The following is a 21,765-nucleotide window of genomic DNA, read 5'->3' on the forward strand; positions in this document are numbered from 1 at the left end:
CGCTCGTTCTGCCCAACCAGGAACAGATGGCCTTACAACAATATTGTGCCTACGCTTCTCTTTTCCACCTCTCATCTCTTCTTCTCTCATTTCTTTCTCCCACACGTCCCTTTAACGCCGCTTTCTGCTTTCTGACGTCTCATAATCCAGGGTTATGGATGGACCGGCGGCTTTATTTGATTATACAGGCGACGCCGTTCCAGCCTAATTAAAAACAGAAACACTTTCACTGCCAGGAAACATTTTTTAATCCTGGATTGATAATACTGTGTGTGTGTTGTCATTTTTCTCTGTCTGTCTCTTTAGGGAATCTGGCGATTTCCAGTAGATGAAATCGATCGCCCGGGCAGTTTCGCGTCTCATATGAACAGGTCCGTCGTGCTCTTACTGGATGTTTTGCTGCAGTTAAGGGATCACGACACGCTGCTCAAGATTTCACATATGCTCCAGAGAACCCCAGATCAGGGAAAGTAAGTTTTTTTTATTTATTTTTATTTTTTTATTTATTTAATGCATTTCCCCCCTTTTCTCCCAATTTAGTGTAGCCAGTCCGCTGCTGGGGACCCGACGGCATCCAAGGAGGGTGTATATATTCGCCTGACACTCTCTCCGATGTGTGTGCTGTCCACCAATCCCCTCTAATTCTCCTATACTATACCTGGATTTGCGTGTGAGGTCAGCTTCGCGTATGGAGAGCCACGCCCCGATCTCTGCGCTCCTCCACTTTTTGTACAGGCGCCCAAGGTCCTTCAGTCCGGTCTTTCCCACCCAACAGACTGGAAGCCCATTCTGTCTGCTGCAGGCATTAGCTGATCGGGCGTCTGCCTTGCATACTTAATAATGAGTCAGAAATCCTCATTTGAATCTAACATTACATCCTGGTCAGGGTCACACTGGCTTTGGATTTCGTTCCACCCAAAACAATGGACTCCAATCCATCACAGGGCCTTCCACAACAGATATGTTGTATGTTCTCTGACCTTTTCAGTCACAGAAATAGAACAGTGGGCATTAAGGCTCTGGGACTTAATACATGTGAATTCCTGCAGTCATGTTTCAAAATCAAGAGGCTGCTTTTATGACACCAATTATGCATTTATTGCATTTACATGTACAGTCACTTATCAGTTATCCAAAGCCACTTACAAATGGGACCAAATAGAGTTCAAGCATTTGAGGGTTAAGGTACGTGGGCCTAACAGTGTCACCTTGGCAGTGGTAGGGCTTGAACCTTCCGACTTTTTAAAATAATTCCTATTTCAAATCTGGTTAATCTGGCACAATTGGCTAATGCCTGCAGCAGACAAAACTGGCACCCAGTCTGCTGGGTGGGAAAGACCGGACTAAGGGGGTGGGGGTATCAACGCTGAATAAGGACCTTGGTTGCCCAGGGTGCCTGTACAGAAAGTGGAGGAGTGCAGAGATGGGGGCGTGGCTCTCCATACATGATGACGATCTCACATGCAAATCCATGTTCACCATCAGGGTAAAAAAGGGGGAGAAATGCATTTAATTAATGCATTAATTTTTGATGTAATGTTTGAGCAATTGATGTCCACAGACTTTTGGCCCTGTAGTGTATCCATCACTCTATGCCATTGCTCACGTCTCAGTCCTCCAGCTCCTTCTACTCATTATTTCTGCCACTTATTTAGTGAACTAACTCTAACATTAAGTGCTTGTACATTAATGCTCTTCTCTCTGGGTGGCTGTTTGCAGGAAATATTTGCGGGATGTGGACCGGCAGGTCTTGGCCAAGCGCGCTTTCTTCTTCACTGTAAAAGTGCTGGAGGACAATCTGGATAAACTCACTGCGGTAAGACAACTCCATTCCCTTCTAGTTAATGTTTTGTTCATGTGAAAAGCTCTTGATGCTGCCATTGAGAGTTATGAAATATTCTCACTGACTCATATGCCACAGGGTAAGAGGTTCACAAAGTTCAGCCTTTTCTTTTTTTCTCTCTCATTCATTTTTTTCATTAAGTCCACGTACACGTTCAGATTAATATAGTGCTCATGATGAAAGAGTTGTTGTTTTTTTTTTATTGTGGACACACGTCTAATCGAGCAGCGAGTTAAACTTAATTGAAGAATTATACTGACACAAATAGGGTCTGTTCGAAAACCTAGAGAGCTGCCTTGCTCCCTACTGCCTACCTGGGCAGCTGTTTAGGTAGAGAGGATTCTAATAAGACATCCAACTCATAAGGCAGATTATTTAGACACACTATTTAGACAGCTTTACGGTGATTACGTCACCACAGTTTTGCTTACTAAGCTAACGCAGTTAGCCTTGGGCCATTCAAACCAATGGGCTGAGGTGGCACAACCTGCTAGCATGCCAGCTAACATCTCCCTCTGTGTACCGAAAACGGTTAAACTGTCCCAGGCGAGTCCGATTTGTGCACCTTTATACACATTAAAAATCAATGAGAATCTATTTACATTTTAAAAAACTCTGTTAGTTGCTCCGCATTCGTCCGCCATATTTGAAGTTTTTGGCGAGAACAGTTGTGCCGCACTGAATGCTGGGATTGCCTTCACTGCCAAGAAAGCATTGGATGCTCCATCATTATTCAGTCAGATTATCGCTTCGAATTAAGGCACCTCAGTAGGCAGCATTTTAAGACATCTAAGAATTTAGACAGCCTTCTTCTCAGGAGCGAGTGTAGGATGACGTAAAATGCGTCTATGTAGAGAGATCATTAGATTTTCGGACAGACCCATAGGCTCAGTGTTGTGGCGTGTTGTGCCTAATGGACAACGACTAATTGTTATGCTGAATCGAATGTGCTGCGTTTGTGCGTAGTCGTGCTGCACTGAAAGCTGAAACCCGAAACTCTGTGCTGTACAGACTGTCCTTCCCACACACAACTGGGTCTATCATTTTTATATTTTGTTTTATTTCGACCCCCGTGTGTATACGCAATCTGGTCGGCATACCTGACTTGCCACATTTACACTACAAGTCACAAACCTCTTGTATATATGAACTTGGGACTGACACTGACAATTGGGAGAGCACACTCACTAGAGCAACTCTTAATCCCTAGGCTGTTCCACCATCCTTCCGAATTCCAGATCTCAGCAGTAGTGGGATAGCATGATAGACCATTGTGCTACCTGAGCATCCCAGTTCCAATGGGAAATACTGGGTGCAAGGCAGTCTATGGCATGACTTGGGCCATCTTCCCCCGAATATGCAGGTCAAATATGCAGAGGCTATGAGGTACCCATCAAGCTTTGTGCTCCCTCAGGTACAGCCAATTGTGCCAGGTTGGATGCCCAGCCAGTTTGAGATCTCAGCGGTGGTGGGTTAGCGCATTAGACCACTGTGGCACTTGAGCATCCCCTTTATGTATTATTTTGAGTGAATGGTGATTATCTGAGGGTGCTTGGGTGGCACCGCAGTCTATTATGCCAGCCTATCACAGCTCAGATTCAGGTATGAATTATGTTGGCTTAGTCAGCGACTAAATAATCTGCCCTATGAGTGTCATGTCTCATTAGAATCCTCTCTACTTAGGCAGGTAGGCAGTAGGCAGCAAGGCATCTCACTAAGTTTTCAGACAGACCCATTATCTGATAAACATAAAGGCCAAATTTGGACACCTTGCTCTGGTTAATTGATGGAAATGATGGTGTCCGACTTATTAGTAGACTACCTGAGCAGACCTCATCATTTTGTCCCAGACATTCACAAAATCAATACGTCTTGATCCAATTTCATAATCCAATAGTGGCTTCAATCCAATATCATACTACACTGCTTACATAACCACTTAACCAATCGATTACTTGAATCAGATAGGAAATCAGACGATGATATCATTTATCATACATCTAATCTCACTCATTCTCTCTCTTAGGTCTCTGATCCTTCTAAACCCAACTCTTCCTCGATGGGCGAAATGACTACAACCGACCTGCCCAGCCGACCGCCCTCCACAGAGGACCCGAAATCCTCCCATCTCTCTAAACCATGCCTTCCAGATTCCTCCTCAACAACCAGTGGTGGCATCACAAGCTCAATACCCACCCAGCCCTTGACTCCTCGCCCTCAATCCTCTTCACAACCACAGAACCTAAACCACCCAGGAGTAGCATCTTCTCAGCCCAGGCTCGGCGGCTCCACCCTCGCAGAGCCTATGGACCTTGAACCCGGAACGTGGATGGGCGCCTTGAAACCTAGAGACTCACAAACGTCCACCGATGGAGTCGCTCAAGGACCGGGAGCCTCCATGTCAACGGCAGAGGCGACACAAAGGGGGGCGGATAGCGCTCGGGCACCGGAGCTGTCGCTGGAGGAGCTGAGCATTAGTTCCAAGCAACTGATGCAGGGTCAGACTCTTGGAGGTACAAACGCAGCGGCCTCTGTGCGACCCAACAGGAAGAGGAAGCTGCTGGAGGATGTAGAGTCAGGGAAGACGCTCTTATTGGACGCGTACAGAGTTTGGCAGCAGGGGCAAAAGGTCATGACCTACGATCTTGGCCGTATTGAGAGGATCATGTCTGAGACCTACATGCTCATCAAACAGGTGAGTGTGGGCGCCTAGCAATGCGCACTCAGTGCTGGTCCAGGATAAAATACCTAAGGTTGCATCAGGAAGGGCGTCTGGCAAAAAACCTGTCAATTCAAGTATGAGGACCGGAATGATTCACTGATGCGACCCCTAAATATGGAAGTAGTAAGCAGGGGAAAGTTATGTAATATTGTAAGATTGATATTGTTTTTTTTTTGTATTGGCCAGTACTTGAGGGTTAAATGTTGCTATCAGATGGAGGAGGGTGATATCCGAGACACTGGCCATTTATTCTAAGTATCCACTATGTCTGATTTTGCATCTTTACCAAGTAAACTACCCAGTGGTAGCTCAGGTACTGGTTCAGTAAGGGCGCATTCACATAAGAAGCATTTTTGCTTTGCTCACTATGTCATCAATGTGCGAATATGAGACGAATATACATTTGTGTGGAATAACCGTCAAATCCACTCTAAAAGTGTCCACATGTATCTGTGTTTATTTTCCACACTGTTTCACTTTTAAACTTGTGTTACAGCTCAAGACAGCTTTTCCGAGAGTCTAAAATGATTATCATAAAAAAAAGCTTAACGTGGTTTAATGTATTAAAAGAACGACACAAAAAATTTATTTTGTACTGTTCATAAGTTCACTTCACTAATGAAATTCCTCACTCGTTGTTTTAATACAGTAAGTCACGTTAAGCTTTCTTCCTGTTCTGCGTTGCTCATATCAAACAGTTTGTCTCATTGGAGGCGCTTTGAAAAGGTCAGCGGCCAACTGGGTCAAAGTTCAATCAGGTGAACTTTGAGCGCCGCAGCAAGTGTAAAAATTGCAAGCCCAGTGTGGAAAAGTGTGCACCGCTCAGGGAAGCGCAGCGGCAAGCTAAGCAGCACCGCCACACTCCATAGGAAACAACGGCACAGCTGGCACAAAAGCGGTTTTGCCGCTTCTCATGTAAATGCACCCTAAGGGTAGGTCTAACAAGTTCAAGCCCCACTACTGTCAAGTTGCTACTCCTGGGTAGTTCTAACATCCAGTCGAACGTCTGCATGGACATGATTGCCTAATGTCCAGGAGCCACTGGAAGGCACACTTGTCAGTGTGCTCTCACTGCCAGTCCCACGCCAGGATAGAAATTAATGCATCAAGGAGGGCATCCTGCATAAAAACTGTGCCAAGTCTAATATGTGAAACCTGATCTGCTGTAACAACCTAAATAGGAGAGCAGCCGGGAAAAAAAATCATAATAACACCGTGCGTTTTTCTTCAAAACAACGTCGTCATGCACACAACTGCCTATTTGTTATGCAAACCAGTTCTGACAGCATAATATTAGCATGAGTGCTGTTGATAAGCTGAAATGACTTAATAGTGGAGTATGGATTTCTGTAAATCAAGAACCTACGCTGTACTCTAGCGTTTCTCATTGTGCCGCAGTCGCTAGCTGCAGTATAATGTAGATGATTTATTGCACTGGATGAAGAATTCAATCCAAATGACTGCAGAATGGTGCGTACTGGAAGAGGTGAAGGCTGAAGGATGAGATTTCTTACTTCTCCAGACTAAGATTTATAGTTTTCTCCGTCTTCCAGGCTGAGATTTATAACTTCACAGATAGTTCTCAACAACTTTAAAAAAGACTGTTTCTACACCAGAGAGGAAATGTAATCCAATAAGAGCAGCCAGCCGCCATCTGAAAGCTCTGTAATCGTGTTACACGAAGACGATTCTAAGAGAAACTGTGAATCTGTTAACGTGCTACACAGAAATGATGGCAGTGAGGAGTTCTTGGAATGTGATCATTGCTAGGTTTAGTCCAGGAAGCCGGAAGGTTTAGACCAGCATTACTGCTATTTCTTTCAAATCTGAGAACTTCGAATCCAATGTCAGGCGATCCTACGTACTAGACTTGTGACTCTACTTGGCATCAAACACATACTAACCAAATGCTCTAGATATGCACAAACCCAAAGCCTGCTTAATATGCCAAAGAATATTGGCCCCCATGTGGTGCACCAGGATATTCCGCTAGCACACCAGCACAGGAATTCTGAACTCCCTGAGTTTAAATCTCAGCTCTGCTACCAGTCAGCTGGGCGCCTCCTAGCAGGCACAATTGACCACTAAGGGCGCGTTCACATGAGAAGCAATTGGCGCTTTGCTCAGCGCTCGGCTTGAGTGGTGCAGTAAAACGTGATCGAAGTGCAAATTGAGACAAATCTGCATTAGTGTGGAATAACCGACAAATCCAGTCTGAAAGCTCCACGTGTATCTGTGTGCAGCTGTAGTTTCCTCACTGGTTCACTTAAACTTGTGTTATAGCTCGGGGTGCTGAGAAATTGGGAGAATCAGCTTTTCTGAGAGACTCAAAAATGCTTATCATTAGAAAAAAAGCATAACTTTTAAAGTAATGTTATGTTCAAAGTAATGTTACGTTTTGTTCATGTTAAGCGTTGTTCATACCACCCGAGTCGCTTTTACCACGTCGTATCAAACAATTCATCTCATTGATGGAGCTTTGAAAAGGTCAGCTGCAAACTGGGTCAATCAGGTGAACTTTGAGCGCCGCGGCAACCACAAAAATTGGAAGTGCAACGCTGCAAAAGGAAGCATGGCGGCAAGATAAGCAGCAGCTATGCACCGTACTCCATAGGAAACATCACAGCCAGCGCAAAAACATCTGTTTTGTCACTTCTCATGTGAATGCGCCCATGGTCTGCTGGGTGGGAAAAGACCGGACTAATAAGAGGCTGGGGTCTTCAACGCTGTGTAAGGACCCTGAGATGCCTGTACAGAACGCAGAAATCAGTGCGAGACTGGCCTCATTCTAATCAACTGAAGTGTGGGTGAATAATATGGGGTCGGTGGACTGCACACACATCAGAGGAATCGTGTATCAGGCGAATATACCCTCCACAGACACGATCGGGGTCCCTGATCTCCCCAGGGAAAATCTTTTACCCAAACAGGACGAAAAATACACATCATGATGATGATTAATGATCCCTAATCTTGAAATCAGATGATCTACCTTCCTGCCATGAGCAATAACCAATATGTAGACATGGCACTAATACCTACAAACAAAGCGCTCAGGTGGCGCAACGGTAAAACACTCTAGCACATCAGAGATGTCTCTGCTACCGGTAGGCTGGCCGACCTACACGGACAAGGACAATGATTGGCTTGTTCGTAGGGTGGATGCTGGAGGAGATTCCTCATAATTGGTGCAATTACGACCTCTGATTAATGGTGCTGCACAGAGACGAGGGATAATGGGGTCAGTGTGTGACTCAGTGCGCAAAGCTGATCCACATATGAACTCGTCTCATGCCGGTGCAAAGATGCAGTCGGCTACTGCACACGTGTCGGCGGGGGCATGTGTTAGTCACGGCCCTCCTCGGTCAGGAGTGGAGGTCAGCATCAGTAGAGAGGAAGCATAATGCAATCGGGTTACTGGATATGACTAGATTAAAAATAAAACTACAAACAAACCCCAATTTTAATATCTTGGACACCACTGGGTGTTTCATCAGGACAGTGCACATTTTCAAAGCATGTGTGGTCAGTGCACAAGTAAAAAAATGTACATAGAAGCACTGTCAACCTCATGTCAACCATTTCAGTTCTACACCGAGCAAAACAAGCTGCTGACATTTCCATTAAGGTTGTGTCATTAGGTTGAGAAGATAATGGCTTATTTTTTATCAGCTGGTTTCATACACACACACACACACACACACACACACACACACACACACACACACACACATGCACACTTGCGTTCACATAGCAACGTTTCACTTCATTCTATTATCAGTTTATACCACACTCACACTGAATCAAACCCTTAATTTCCTCTGCCTGGATAATTAGATCTGCTGTGCATATGTATACATGTACGTGCTGCTGTCGTCTGTCATGTTTTTCATGCTAGCAGACAGTCTGACCGGTGTACAGGTACAGCGTTTGAACGCGTGGGGGTTAGCGTAGCCTTTTTCCCACCTAAAAAAATTCCTTGCATAATTTTAGTTTGTGTTGTATTACTAAGGGCTTGGATATCTTTTTAAGGTCTTGCCTAGAGCTAAGAGAGGTGAAGCCACTGCCTCTTTTTGATTGGCTCTATAAGAGATGCTATAGGGCAGATCTGATCTTGTGAGACCTGTCATCGGTTGTCATCGGTTGTCTGTTGAAATTGGATTGGACGTTTGGAAAACATCTTAGCAAAAGGCGGCAAGAAATTGCTCCTAAATAAGCATAGCTATGGTCACAGATGTTAATTGCCAGTCTGTTAAACATACAGAGTAGTTTAAGTCATAAAACTGGCCAAACAATGTCTTGAAGTTGGGTGGAATGTTTCATTAATTGACTAACTACGTGCCTGGGTGGCGCAGCTGTAAAAGAACAAAATGCTGGACACCAGAGCTGTCATCTTAAACTCACATCTCAGAGTTCAAATCTCAGAGCTGCTATACAGACAATGATTGGCTCATCTGAAGGATGGTAGTGCCAGAGGAAAATCCTAATAACTGCTGCAATGACGACCTCTGCTGGCTGATCGATGGCACCTGCATTATAAAATGGGGGATAAATCTTTCTTTTTCTTTCTTTCTTTCTCTTCCTTTTATTTATCTACTCTTTCTTTATTTATTTTCTTTCTTTTTATTTTTCTTTCTTTTCTTTCTTTTTATTTTTCTTTCTTTTCTTTCTTGTTATTTTTCTTTCTTTATTTATTTTCTTTAGATTTTTATTTATTTTCTTTCTTTCTTTTTGTTTTTCTTTCTTTTTATTTTTTTTTCTTATTTAATTTTCTTTCTTTTTTTTACCCTTTCTTTGTTTCTTCCTTTTTATTTTCTTTCTTTATATTTTTTTACCGTTTCTTTCTTTTCTTTCATTTTATTTCTTTAGCCTTTTTCTTCCTTCCTTTTTATTGTTTGCCCCAAATTTTAATTTTTAACCTTTTCTTTCTTTCATTGTTTTACCCATTATTTATTTTTTTATTTTTTTATTTTTTTTTTACCCTTTTTTTTCTTTTCTTTCTTTTTTTTTAGTGCCAGAGGGGAATCCTTATAACTGCTGCTATTATGACCTTTGCTGGCTGATTGATGGTGCCTGCATTATGATGTGGATAAATCCTTTACAATGGGGGATAAAACCTGTGTTTTGTGTTCGTTTTGCCAATCAGCCAGCGTCTGTGCATTCTAAAACCACCGATCCTTCCGACTAAAAAGAAAATAATAATAAATAAATAATGACCGTGCTCCATTTACCCCCCCAACCACCCATACACACACACACACCCCATTACACCAACATTAGTGCGGTGTTACACCATCGCTCTTGTGTTTTGGTGAGCGGTGATGTTTCTTTTTGAGTATTTCTTAAATGAGGCGCTGCAGACATGTTTACGTTGGTTTTATTTATTCTCTCAGTTCTTTTCCTCTCTTTTTTTTGCTTTTACTGATGAAGGAGCGAGATGTTCTCCCCCGGTAGCTGACATAAAACAGACATCAGGGACGCCCAGTCATGGCCTCCTCTCCCTGTTACCATAGCCACTGGAGCTCCAGTAAGAGGGCTATTTAGGTCATCATGCTCCACTGCCTGTTAGGCAAGTGTGTCATGTACTTGGGGAAATCCAATAAACTTTATTCCTTTAAACGTACCCAGTTCCTACAAAGAGTGCTTTGTGTTAAGTGTAGTAAAACAACAGTTGGTGAAAGAAGTGCACCCCAAATCACCCATTTTTATTTATTTACCTTTTCTTTTTCTTTCTTTTATCTTTTTATTTATTTACTTTTTTCTTTCTTTTTCTTTTTATTTATTTACCTTTTCTTTACTTCTTTCTTTCTTTTTTTCTTTTTTCCATTCTGTCTTTAGCATTTCAGGCTACATGTTTGTAAAGCAACACCACTGCGTTTGTAAGGAAAAAGCAGTAATTTCATTATGAAGCTCAGTGAATTTAGTTGTGTGCCGTTTCATGTGGAGTGAATACATTTGTGCTGACTATTGTGTTTTTATTTTTCTGCAGGTGGATGAGGATGTGGCTTTGGATCAGGCTGTAAAGTTCTGCCAGGTTCAGATGGCAGCGCCAGCACAGAGACAGGTACCGTACATATCTATCATTATACTAGAGAATTACATACAAACACATCCTGCACTCAGCGGTCCTACTAACCAGCATTCAGAAGCAGCTTTCAGAACCAGCTTTCTAGTTTCAACAGGCCGAGACGAATCATTCACATGTATCGTCACCTCTGTAACTAACTCTCACATACATGCTGACAGAAAGCAGGCATGAGCATGTGTGTGTGTGTGTCCAATTTGTTTTGTCCATCTTTCTTGCTTTCTACCTTTATAATTCTTTTTTTCATAATTTGTTTTTCTTGTTGGTTGTTTCTGTTTCTCTTTTTAGTATCTTTTTATTTTATTTAATTATTTATTATTATTATTATTATTTATCATATTATCATTTTATCATTTTTTGTCATTATTCTAATATGATCTTTTTAAACTTCTTTTCCTGTTTTTTTCCCTTTTTTCTTTTTCTTTTTAATATTGTTCTTAGTTCTTTCTTTATTTTGTTTATTACTATTATTATTATTATTATTCATTATTATTTTATTCATTATTTTATCATCATTATTATTATTATTATTATTATTTTTCTTTTCTTGTGTTTTCGTCCTGTTTGCATTTTTCTTTGTAATATTGTTTGTTTTTTGTTCTTTTTTATTTGGTTTATTATTATTATTATTATTATTGTTATTTTATCATTTTATCATTATTTTATCATTATTCTATTATAATCTTTTTTTAAACTTTTTCTCCTGTTTTCATCCTGTTTGCATTTTTTAATGTTTGTTTTCTTTCTTGCATTTTTTCTGTTTTGTGTGTTTTTGTCTTGATCAGTTTTGTTGCTCTCAGTATCTGTGTGTGGGTTTTCTCTTTTGATGACTCCTTCATTAGCATGCAAATCATCAGAGTAGCTACTGGTGAAGCCACACACACTCGTACACACACACACTGTCTTACTCTAGTGCTGTAAGTGGTGTCTCAGTTCCTGCTCTCGATGTGAACACCACTGTTTGATCATCATATGTAAGTAATAGAAGATTTAAGATTGCATCATCACAAATAACACATCTGTGATTGGCTTGCAGCCTCAAGTCAAGGGTGATTCTGTCATACCTGTAATGTTATTATACACAACACATACTGTACTTAACAACAATTTGACATAGTAAACAAACCCAACACAGGCACTGTCAATTGTGCCTGCTAGGTGGCGCCAACTGGACCTGTCGCCTTTTCTTTAGTTCTTTCTTTTTTCTAATATTAATTATTATTATTATTATTTTTATTATTATTATTATTATTGTTATTATTTATCATTATCTTTTTTATCATTTTATCATTAAGTGCTGTTGTATGCACCTAAATCTCCTCGCCCCTTGATCTGAATTAATAATGTGCAATCAGCTAATTTTGTGTGTCCATTTTTTTTTGCTACCTTATTTATTTTTCTTTTTACTTGTTACTTTTTCTTTAGTTCTTTCTTTTTTATTTTACTTATTATTATATTATTATTTATTGTTATCTTGTTATCATTTTTCATTAAGTGCTGTTGTATGCACCTAAATCTTTTTGCCCCTTGATCAGAATTGATAATCTGCACTCAACTGATTCTACCTAAGGGACATTAGCAATCGGTATGTGTCTCAAAAGGGACTGGGACTGTTTAGTCCCACTCTTATTACTATGTCCATGTATCAGGTTGTGGTCTGTAATAAATGTTGACCACTGATGTTTTACACATTACGAACCAGAGGATCTGGTCTCTTATTTTTATACGTCCCTCTAACACTATGTACTCTACAAAAACAGACACTTCTATCCTTTAAATTCCACTTCCCACTGTTGTATAACAGAAGCTGTTAGACTGAATTTTGTTCACTTTAATTAAGGCTCATGTATTTTGCTCTGACATGAGGGTAATCATGCTGTCAGTTGATGTCCAGCAGCGTTTAAGTTTTTTTATCCTCATCCCTGTAATTGCTGTCGGCTTTCTCACAATCCGTCCCATCTCTGTTGCTCAGTAGTTTTCTCCACGCTGTGCTGAGTTGATTGGACCCTTTCTCTCACTGTCTATATGTCCGTCTGTCTGTCAGGTATAGTGCTATAGTGTTCGGTTTGCTTGGCTGGCTGTAGGCATCAGTAACCTGTTGAGGCCACCCGAAGCGGAGGAGGCTTTGTTTATGCCCGTTTGTTTGTTGAGCTTAAGATGCTCATGGTTGTCATAGCGAGAGATTTCGGGATGATTTGCAGATTGAGATATTTTACAGAGAGTGCTAGATGGAGAATGGGTTTTAAATGGCACTGAAACTATTTTATATTGGTAAAAGGTTCATTCTATTTAGATCACTAGGAAAATAAATATTTAAAGCAGGCTATCACAGCACTAAAATGTGATTCAGTGGCCATTCAGAAGGAAGGTCAAACCCATTATAACACCACAGCTTAGTTCATTTACAGCTGATTTTTTTTTTTCTGAGATTCTGCCTTTAAGATGGATTAACTGGCTCAAAATTTCAACCCAAGTTTAGTACCACCAAATCCCTACAAACATCCCTGGTCTCATACATCCGAAACAAACCGCAGACAGAATGGAGTACATAAATCACTAATAAACTACACTAAATATAAATATATACTCCTAATATAAATACCCTAGAAAAAAACACATTAGGAAAGTGTGAAGACCACGTAATATACATCAGATGCCACATCTGACACACCCAGTTGACACATTCATACTTGATAAAGAAAAGAAGAGCCTCCACCCTGTAAAACCTGCAAAACACCAATCACCATGAAACACATACTAATCGACTACCCAAAATACCAACACCTATCCATATCCAGAACAATATTTAATATTTAACAAGAACAACGCAGAAACGTCTCACAAACATAAAACTGAGACGTATATACACTGTCAGGTCACATTATTATGACCACTTCCTACTTTCGACGGCTGCAGCGTGTAGCTCATGAAGGAAGTCACGTTTCGTGAGCTGGCTTGGTGGGTCTATGAGATATGGAAGGCACTCTCAACCGATTTGGGTATGAATTCATCCTTGCAGATCACCTACACCCGTACATGCCTGGGTGTCTTTCCTGGGGCGGATGGGATCTTCCAGCAAGGCAAGGCGACACATCACACGGCTAGAAATGTCCCACATTGGTTGGAAGGGCATGACGGAGACTTCTAAGTACTACCCTGGCGCCCTAATTCCCCAGCTTGTACCCAATTGAGCATCTGTGGGACCACCTCAGATATCAATCGTCGTGTTCTCTCTCCAGCAGCTGTGGGATGCACTGCAGTCAGCATGGCTCCAGATACCTGTGAGAACCTACCAGGACCTTATTGAGTCACTTCCAGCCTGTCTAGCTGGTTACTCTGGATAACAGCTGGTGGTCATAATAATGTGAGTTGACTGTGTATAAGTTCAGTATAAAAGGACAAAAGCTGACAGGACAAAGATTAAAAGTACTAACCTATCTTGCTATGAATGTAACCAGTATGTGAAAACGTGGCATTAAAACCTAAAAAATAAATATTTCCACCTTACAACTCAAACCAACTTTAAACCAACATGACTTAAAAGTTCCTACAGACTTGAATCCTCTTTTGAATCCTCTACTTTCAAAGTATCTACAGTAACTGACTGACGTGGGGGCTTTTAGTAAACTGTCAGCTTCTCAGCATTACTGTAACTCCCATTGTCAGTTATCAAATGCAGAGATTTTCCTGTAGATTTAGACCTGATCTTTTTTTCCATTCCTGCATAAACTCAAAGTTTGTGGGTTCGAATCCTGGCTGGGCCCTTACTGTACATGTGAATATGTATGTATGACTAAATGGTTCTCTGTTGAAGGGACAGTGTGGTTAGGTTTAACTTGCAGGCCCTCTAGTGGCTGAAAAAGAGAAAGCCTGTTGTGTAACTGATGTGCTTCAGGTTGTTTAGGTGCACACATGCACTCTTAACACCTCATGACTACGTGAAACGAAGGCGATAGATGCTAAGTGTCTTAACTGTCATTACACACTTGAGCAGGTTTAACAACTGGATTTAAACCAGTGATTAGCGTTCAGTGTCTTTATTCATCCAATTAATCTGCTTGCTTAATGCTCACGCTTATATACCATGTTCTTAAATGCTCATGTGCACACCAGCAGGTCTGAGAGTGAAACCTGGACAGCATTAGGAAAACAAGACCAAAAAACCCAGAAGTGCGTGGTTGTTTGATCAGCTATTGGCTGCGTTCGGTCCAGGTTGCCCTGGCAACGGCCGATCCTGTTGTGGGGTTTGTTTGTGGTCCTCCAAAGACACACACTCCTTGTTTCATGCACACGCTTCTTCAGAAAGCCTCAGGCCCTGCTTCTGATCACCGACGTTTTGGGGGATTTTTGGGGGGATTTGTCAGGTCTGTTTTTGTGGGGGATCAGTCACACAGGTAGGTAGGCCTCACCGCATGCTTCGTTTCGGTGGTGAGTTTCAGCCTCAGATGCTGTCGGTTGTTTTGATAACAAAGTGGCTTGTGTCGTCTGGATTGAAGTTGTTTACACGAGCAGACTGGAATCAAGCAGTTCGGGAGACGTAACAGGTTTTTTTCTTTCTGATTGCTATTGATGTTTAATGTAAACAGCCTCGAGTTCTTTAGTTTGAGTTTACTGGATTTTACACTTCTGTGCAGACCTGGTACATGACAAATAAAATAAAATTATTACAATTATCTTTATTAAGTGTTTTGTTAACTGTAGAAAATGATTTAATACAAATTGAGACAACAGTGTGTGTTTACATCCATTTACATTTTTGGCATTTAGCTGACACTTTTATCCAAAGCGACTTACAGTACTGTGACAGTATACTGTCTAAGTAATTGAACGTTAAGGGCCTTACTCAAGGGCCCAACAGTGAGAGCCTGGCAGTGATGGGGCTTGAACCAGCGACCTTTTGATTACTAGTCCAGTACCTTAACCGCTAGGCTACAACTGCCCTACAACATACATACAGAATAATCAGACATCTGCAAAATGTTTTTGGCAGTATTATTACTAACTGGTTTCTAAGCTTTTTACATTTACGTTTTTGGCATTTAACAGACGCTTTTATCCAAATCGACTTACAACTGTGACTGAACACGCCCAACAGTGGCAACTTGGCGGTGGTGGGGCTTGAACCAGCAACCTTCTGATTACTAGTCCAGTACCTTAACCACTGAGCAACCACTGTCCATGCTTTTTAGTAATCTAGTTTTTTTGAACTGCTTTATCCTGGTCAGATGGTCCAGTTCCACGATCTACCCCCTTCCTCAGACATAGCCAGTCTGTGTCTGTGGGGTCTGTGTGGACCTCTGGCCGGCTGATGGCTTTGCTCAGCTTTGAACTTGGTTGAATTTGAATTGATAGCTCAAAGCTCAACCCACTCTGCTACCACTGTCCCTTATAGTGTTTATAATATCCTTATATTAACTCTTACTGTATAGATCTACAATTTCGATCCAAACAACTTCACTGACCTGACGTGTACCTTAGTTACGTGTTCACTCACATTTAGCAGTAAGAAATTTCTCCACAGACAGGATCACTGCAGTAGTTTTTTTGTGTGTCATGGCTTTACACTGGTAGCTTTACTTTTTTTGACCATGTGACAATGATAACACACATCTTGTTATCAGGAACATTACTCAACAGACATACAGATAGGTAATGGACAACCTAAATAAGTAACAAAATTAACATTAACTGCATTTGAGCTAACAAAATGTGTATTTTGTCTCTTTTTCAGAATTCTAGTGACGCCCCAAACACGCCCAAATTCAGTAAAGACCACAGAGACTTCTTCTTCCCTGGTCCCGTCCCAAATCAGTGCCTCCAAACACATACGCACCCTCTACCTGGTCAGGATCATGAGTCCAGATTGAGCAAGACTCGACCTCTTCACACACACTCACATTCTCATAAACCTAGTACACCCACTCAGCTCTACTGCCAGCCTCCAGTCCAGCAGGACCAGTCACAACCCAGGACCACACCCAGTCAGCCATCAGTGAGCATGGCCTTCCTTTCTCACACAGGTAAGACACACCTGTTTCCACATTGTGAGATCAATCCTGTATTGTTGACTTGGACACACACACACACACACACACACAATAATTGAGTCCGTCAGTGTGAATGGTTGCATTAGGCTTGTGACTGGGCCAATCAAGTCTGCGTAAATGCCCAGCCAGCCGATAGCACTGGTGATATTACAGCCGAGATCTCAGCAGTGGAGGGCTAGCATAATAGCCCACTTCGCCACCCAAGCACCTTTGCATCGATTTAATGTGTTTACATCGTGTCATGCGCTGGAGAAACAAATGCTTATTAACATCTCTGCCACTCTTAAAAGCAGCTCTCGTCTTTTAGCCTCAAACATACACATAATGAATAGGTGTGTGTACGCATGAGTACTCTCTCATGTCAGGCTTGTTTCAAAGCTTCACACTCAGTTGCTAGGGAAACAGAAAGCGATGGAGTAAAATATAATGCATTAGACGTTTGTGAGTGTCCTTTATAAAATGTGCAGTTCAGTATGGAAGTATATGCACTTTTCTGCACTGTGGAAGCTACAAAGATTCATTTTAACATGTTTTCAGCACAATTACACTATAATAAACAAATCTATGTGTCAAAAGTAGGACGTCAATATCAACTTGACCGTACTTCATGTGCTATTTGCTTTGTGCTATTCTGGCCAAAAAAAGCATTTGTTAGGTCAGACACTGATGTTGGATGAAAAAGCCCGGCTAGCAATAAACATTCCAGTTTTTTTAAGGGAGAAGTGGTCACTGCAATGTGCAAGCCACTGGAGTTTTTTACCCCAAGGTCATCAAACTGTGTGTTTATGGACCTTGCTCTGGACCTTATATATGGGTGCAGATATACTAGAAAAGGAAAGGGTCTTTCCCAAACTGTTAATAAGAACAAGTTACATTTTTATACAGTGCCTTTTGCTTACAAAAGAATGCTATACAAAAAATTGTTGCTGCAAATCTAGTACCTTTTAACTTATACATGCAAGCGATTAGTGTACCTGTAACACCTGAATTTAATCATTATAAGAGGTAGAAATGTTGACAGGCCCAAATTGTATGTTTTACACAACCAAACATGATGATATTGTATTGAATTGGGAAATTAAATTGGTGAATACTCACCATAATATCTGTCCTGAATTGGTAATTAGTCAGCAGCACTTTACCATAAGCACCCAACTATTTTTGGTGATTGTGTTTTAGCACAACTCAGTGGGTGAAGGGGGGGCTTAGGTGGCGCAGGGTAAAACTTGTGAGTTCGAAGCTTAGCTCTGCTAATGGCAAGCTGTGTGCCTACATGAACAATGATTGGCTTGTTCGTAGGGAGCGTGCCGGAGAGAATTCCTTATAACTGATGCAATTACGACCTCTGCTGGCAGATTTATGGCACCTGCAAAGAGACGAGGAATAATGTGATCAGTGTGTGACTGTCCACATATGAACTCGCCTCATGCAGCTGAAAAGATGCAGTCGACTACTGCTGCACACGTGTCAGAGGGCTGTGTGTTAGTCACGGCAAGTCAGCATCAGTAGAGAGGAAATATAATGTAATCAGGTAATTGGATATGATTAGATTGGGAGGAAAAGTGGGGGTGGGGTGCAAAAAAACTCAGTGGGTGAGGACTATTGAGGTTCATTAACCAATGTCTGGTTTATGTTGTTGTTGTGTGTGTATAGAGGACAGAGAATCCACAGCTCCAGAGGGACTAGTGTACAGGCAGCAAGAGTCTCACTTATGTCAGCAGATGAAAATGGCCACAGTTTCTCAGAGTCAAGAGTCTCAGGAGTGGAGCAGCCATGAGCCAGCTACCTGCTCAACACACACAGACACAGGTAATGTCTCACTCGTGTGTATGCAGTATATATGTATGTTCACGTTGAACAGTCAGTTTAAATAGGTCAGAACATTTTGTCAACAAACGTGCCATTTTGTATCTGTGCAGATCAGCTGAAGCAGGGAGATTCAAATCGGATCCGCTCCAAAATCCCTCCCAACATGCCCAAACTGCTTATCCCTTCCACAGCCGGCAAATTCCCCCCAGAGATTACCGTAACACCCCCAACGCCCACGCTGCTCTCACCTAAAGGCAGCATCTCAGAGGAAACCAAACAGAAGCTCAAAGTAAGCCTACAGATTTATTCTGAATCACGCAGGGACTCCTGACTGACTACAAATAAAATCCTTTACGACACTGTTGTTTACATTTTATAGTTCTGCCACATATAAAATTCACATCATTTACCTAAAACCACTCCTGGGTTGAAGTTGTTAGTATTAAGTTTGTCATTTTCAAGTAAAAAAATGTATAGTTTCTATTACATTAAAAATATACAGTGCGGCGCCCAGGTGGCGCAGCGGTTATATATATATATAGTGCAGTTGCCCCTTCTAAGTACAGGAATCTCCAAAAAAAAATTCTAATTAATATTAAACAATGAATATTGAGGGATGACTGTAAATGGAAAAGCTTGACCTGGTCTGGTGTTTTTTGTTTTTTTTATGCATTTTCCCCCTTTGTCATCCACTACTGGAGACACCGATGATGTCCAAGGGCCTGACACACACTTCCTCCAATGTGTGTGTAGTCCACCAATGCCTTCTTATTGTCCCACACTTTGGTGAGGTAGTTTTCCGGTAATAGTAAATTACTGATGACAAATGTGCGCCAATAATGTGGTCCAGTCGTGTCAGCTTGAATCAGAATCTTCAGCGAATGTACGGTGAACGAATGTTCAGCTACATACAAGTACATATTGAAACGAAACAACGTTCCTCCAGGACCAGGGTGCATCATAGAACTCAAGTGCAAAACAATACAATACAGTATACACAGTACAATAAATACAAAGACCTACAATAAATACAAGAGACATTTCTAATCTAAAGAAACTTATGCCAGGTTCACACTACATGACTTTCCAAGTCGTCAGGTCGCTGTACAGTTCACACTACACAACTGGATCTCTTGTAATCTGGAGTCTTTCAAGTCGGTGTGGCTTTCACACCACACGACTGATCGATGATAGAGGGGTTTCACACTACACCATCTATCACCAACTGGAATCGCAGGCGAGCTTCTCCGGTCTCCCGAACTACGTTTTGTCACGAAAACACACGTGAGAAGTGACGAGGGGTTAAATGATACCACGTCCAAAAATGCACGTCAACAAGTAGCGAGCGATCAAAGTTTGTGCGCTGATGTGCAGCGTAGAAGAAAAGTAGAAAAAATAAATGAATCTGAGTGGATTTGGCATGGATTGTTTTATAGTGAGTTGAAGATTAATAAATATTTTTTGCAATGCAATGTTGGTGTTTTGTAGAGAATGATTAGGTCAGAAATACTGTAAAACTTGTGTCCGATGTATTCTGATATAAACTATATTATGCCCCTGTCCCATCTTCTTCTCCCCTGCGTTTCCCCTCACCCCATATCTTGTGTTCTCATTGGCTGTTCGACATAGCACTCATTGCCAGTCGAGCAACTCTGATCCAGATATTTGACAAGCTAGATATATTTCTTCAGAGCGCTCGGCGAGCCGCTCGGATCGAGTTGTTTGGTTGTTCACACATAGCGATTGAGAACCGAGTTTCGATCGCCGTGCGAACGCTGAGTTGCTCCCGAACCGGCAAATCTAGCGCCAACCAGTCGGCGAGCGAAAATCAGGGCAACAGTCGTGTAGTGTGAACTAGGCATAAGTGGGACAGGACCAAAGACAAGAGTAATGTTGCCAGTACATGGTACTGAGTAAATGATAAGTAAGGTAAAAAGAACATTTTCCTATATACAGTTAGCAGTGTAGAGTTTATATAGCAGCAGACATTAAAGAGTAAGGTGCAAAAAAATGCAATATTGTGCAAAGATGCAAATAGTCTCTAAGTAGTTGTGTATTGGAGTTGTCAGAGTCCAGGGAACAAGACTGTGTTAAATGTGTGTGTGAGTGTGCATGTGTGAATCAGGCCAGGCTTAAAAATAAAATTCATTTCATTCTCGTCTTTAATTAGTAACCTGTTTCTCTCTTTGGCAGAACGTGATTTTGGCATCTCAGTCGGCAGCTAACGTAAAGAAAGACACTCTGACTCAGCCGGCGCTGGAGGTGCAGGAGACGTCCAGCCAGGAGTCGTCGCTCGAGAGCGAATCAGAGGAGGAGGACGACGACGACATCATGGACATTTAAACTAAACTTTCAACTCCCGTCTCTTGAGGGCAGCGAGGAGCCTGAATGAACCTGAACTGCACTTCAGAACTGAACTTTTGTGCTTTTTATCCCCTCTCGCTCTCATTCTCTTCTCTAATCTTCCTCTCACCGCTTCGAGACTAAAGATGAGTAAATGAATGGAATGTTTGCGGAATGTCGCTGCAGTACCGGTGCACTTCGTCTCTTTTTTTTTGTCCTGCGGCAGTATGCACGTTCAGCAAAAGGGCTTTCTCTTTTTGGGACGCTACCGATGTCCTTCCTGTAGCCATGCACTGTGGTCAATTCTCGCTTTCACAAATCCAGTTTGTTCATGACGATAAAACACAGGGTCCTATGCAGACATTCAGTTCATGCAAATTGTTTAGGGATACAGCCAGCCGGGCATTCGATCAGAATCATACAGCTTTCCTGTTCCAGCTTTTAAACCAGACGTTCATTCATTTTTAATTTACATTTACATTTTTGGCATTTAGCAGACACTTGTAATCAAAGCAACGTAGAGTACTGTGACAATATATTGATTACTAGTCCAGGACTTTAACCACTAGGCTACAACTGACCTTTTTAATGTTTTACTAAATAGGTGCAAGGCAGCTATACACCCTAAACAGGGTGCCATTCCATTTTAGGGCAACACACGCTTACACATTCACTTAATCACATTCAGGAGGCATGTAGGAGAGTGGGAAGAAACCGGAGACCAGAGGCGAGGATCAAAATCACATCCAGACTGATTCAGCAGCAGTGTTGTAATAGCTGTAACCAACAGAATGTAACCAAAGTGTGTAAAACATGACTTTAAAATCCTAATAAATAAATTAATAAATGAATTAACATAATAGATGAGGTCAGTGGTTCAGGTTGCCACTACTGGGACTTGAAGCAAGGCCTTAAA

At 41.6% G+C, this 21,765-nt stretch overlaps 1 protein-coding gene across 1 annotated transcript in view; it reads left to right on the top strand.

The window, feature by feature from the left end:
• Window positions 1-21,035, top strand: part of cabin1 (calcineurin binding protein 1) — a 73,777-nt gene extending 52,742 nt beyond the window's left edge. The window contains exons 31-38 of the mRNA XM_062999308.1: window positions 307-470; window positions 1,720-1,816; window positions 3,870-4,538; window positions 10,555-10,629; window positions 16,382-16,670; window positions 18,351-18,506; window positions 18,617-18,795; window positions 20,700-21,035. Of these exons, the coding sequence (XP_062855378.1) occupies window positions 307-470; window positions 1,720-1,816; window positions 3,870-4,538; window positions 10,555-10,629; window positions 16,382-16,670; window positions 18,351-18,506; window positions 18,617-18,795; window positions 20,700-20,849 (1,779 nt within the window). The 3' untranslated portion in view covers window positions 20,850-21,035. The remainder of the gene's footprint in view (window positions 1-306; window positions 471-1,719; window positions 1,817-3,869; window positions 4,539-10,554; window positions 10,630-16,381; window positions 16,671-18,350; window positions 18,507-18,616; window positions 18,796-20,699) is intronic.
• Window positions 21,036-21,765: the final 730 nt, after the last annotated feature.

This window comes from Trichomycterus rosablanca, chromosome 7 (genome assembly GCF_030014385.1).
Source record: "Trichomycterus rosablanca isolate fTriRos1 chromosome 7, fTriRos1.hap1, whole genome shotgun sequence".
Classification (NCBI taxonomy): Eukaryota; Metazoa; Chordata; class Actinopteri; order Siluriformes; family Trichomycteridae; genus Trichomycterus; species Trichomycterus rosablanca.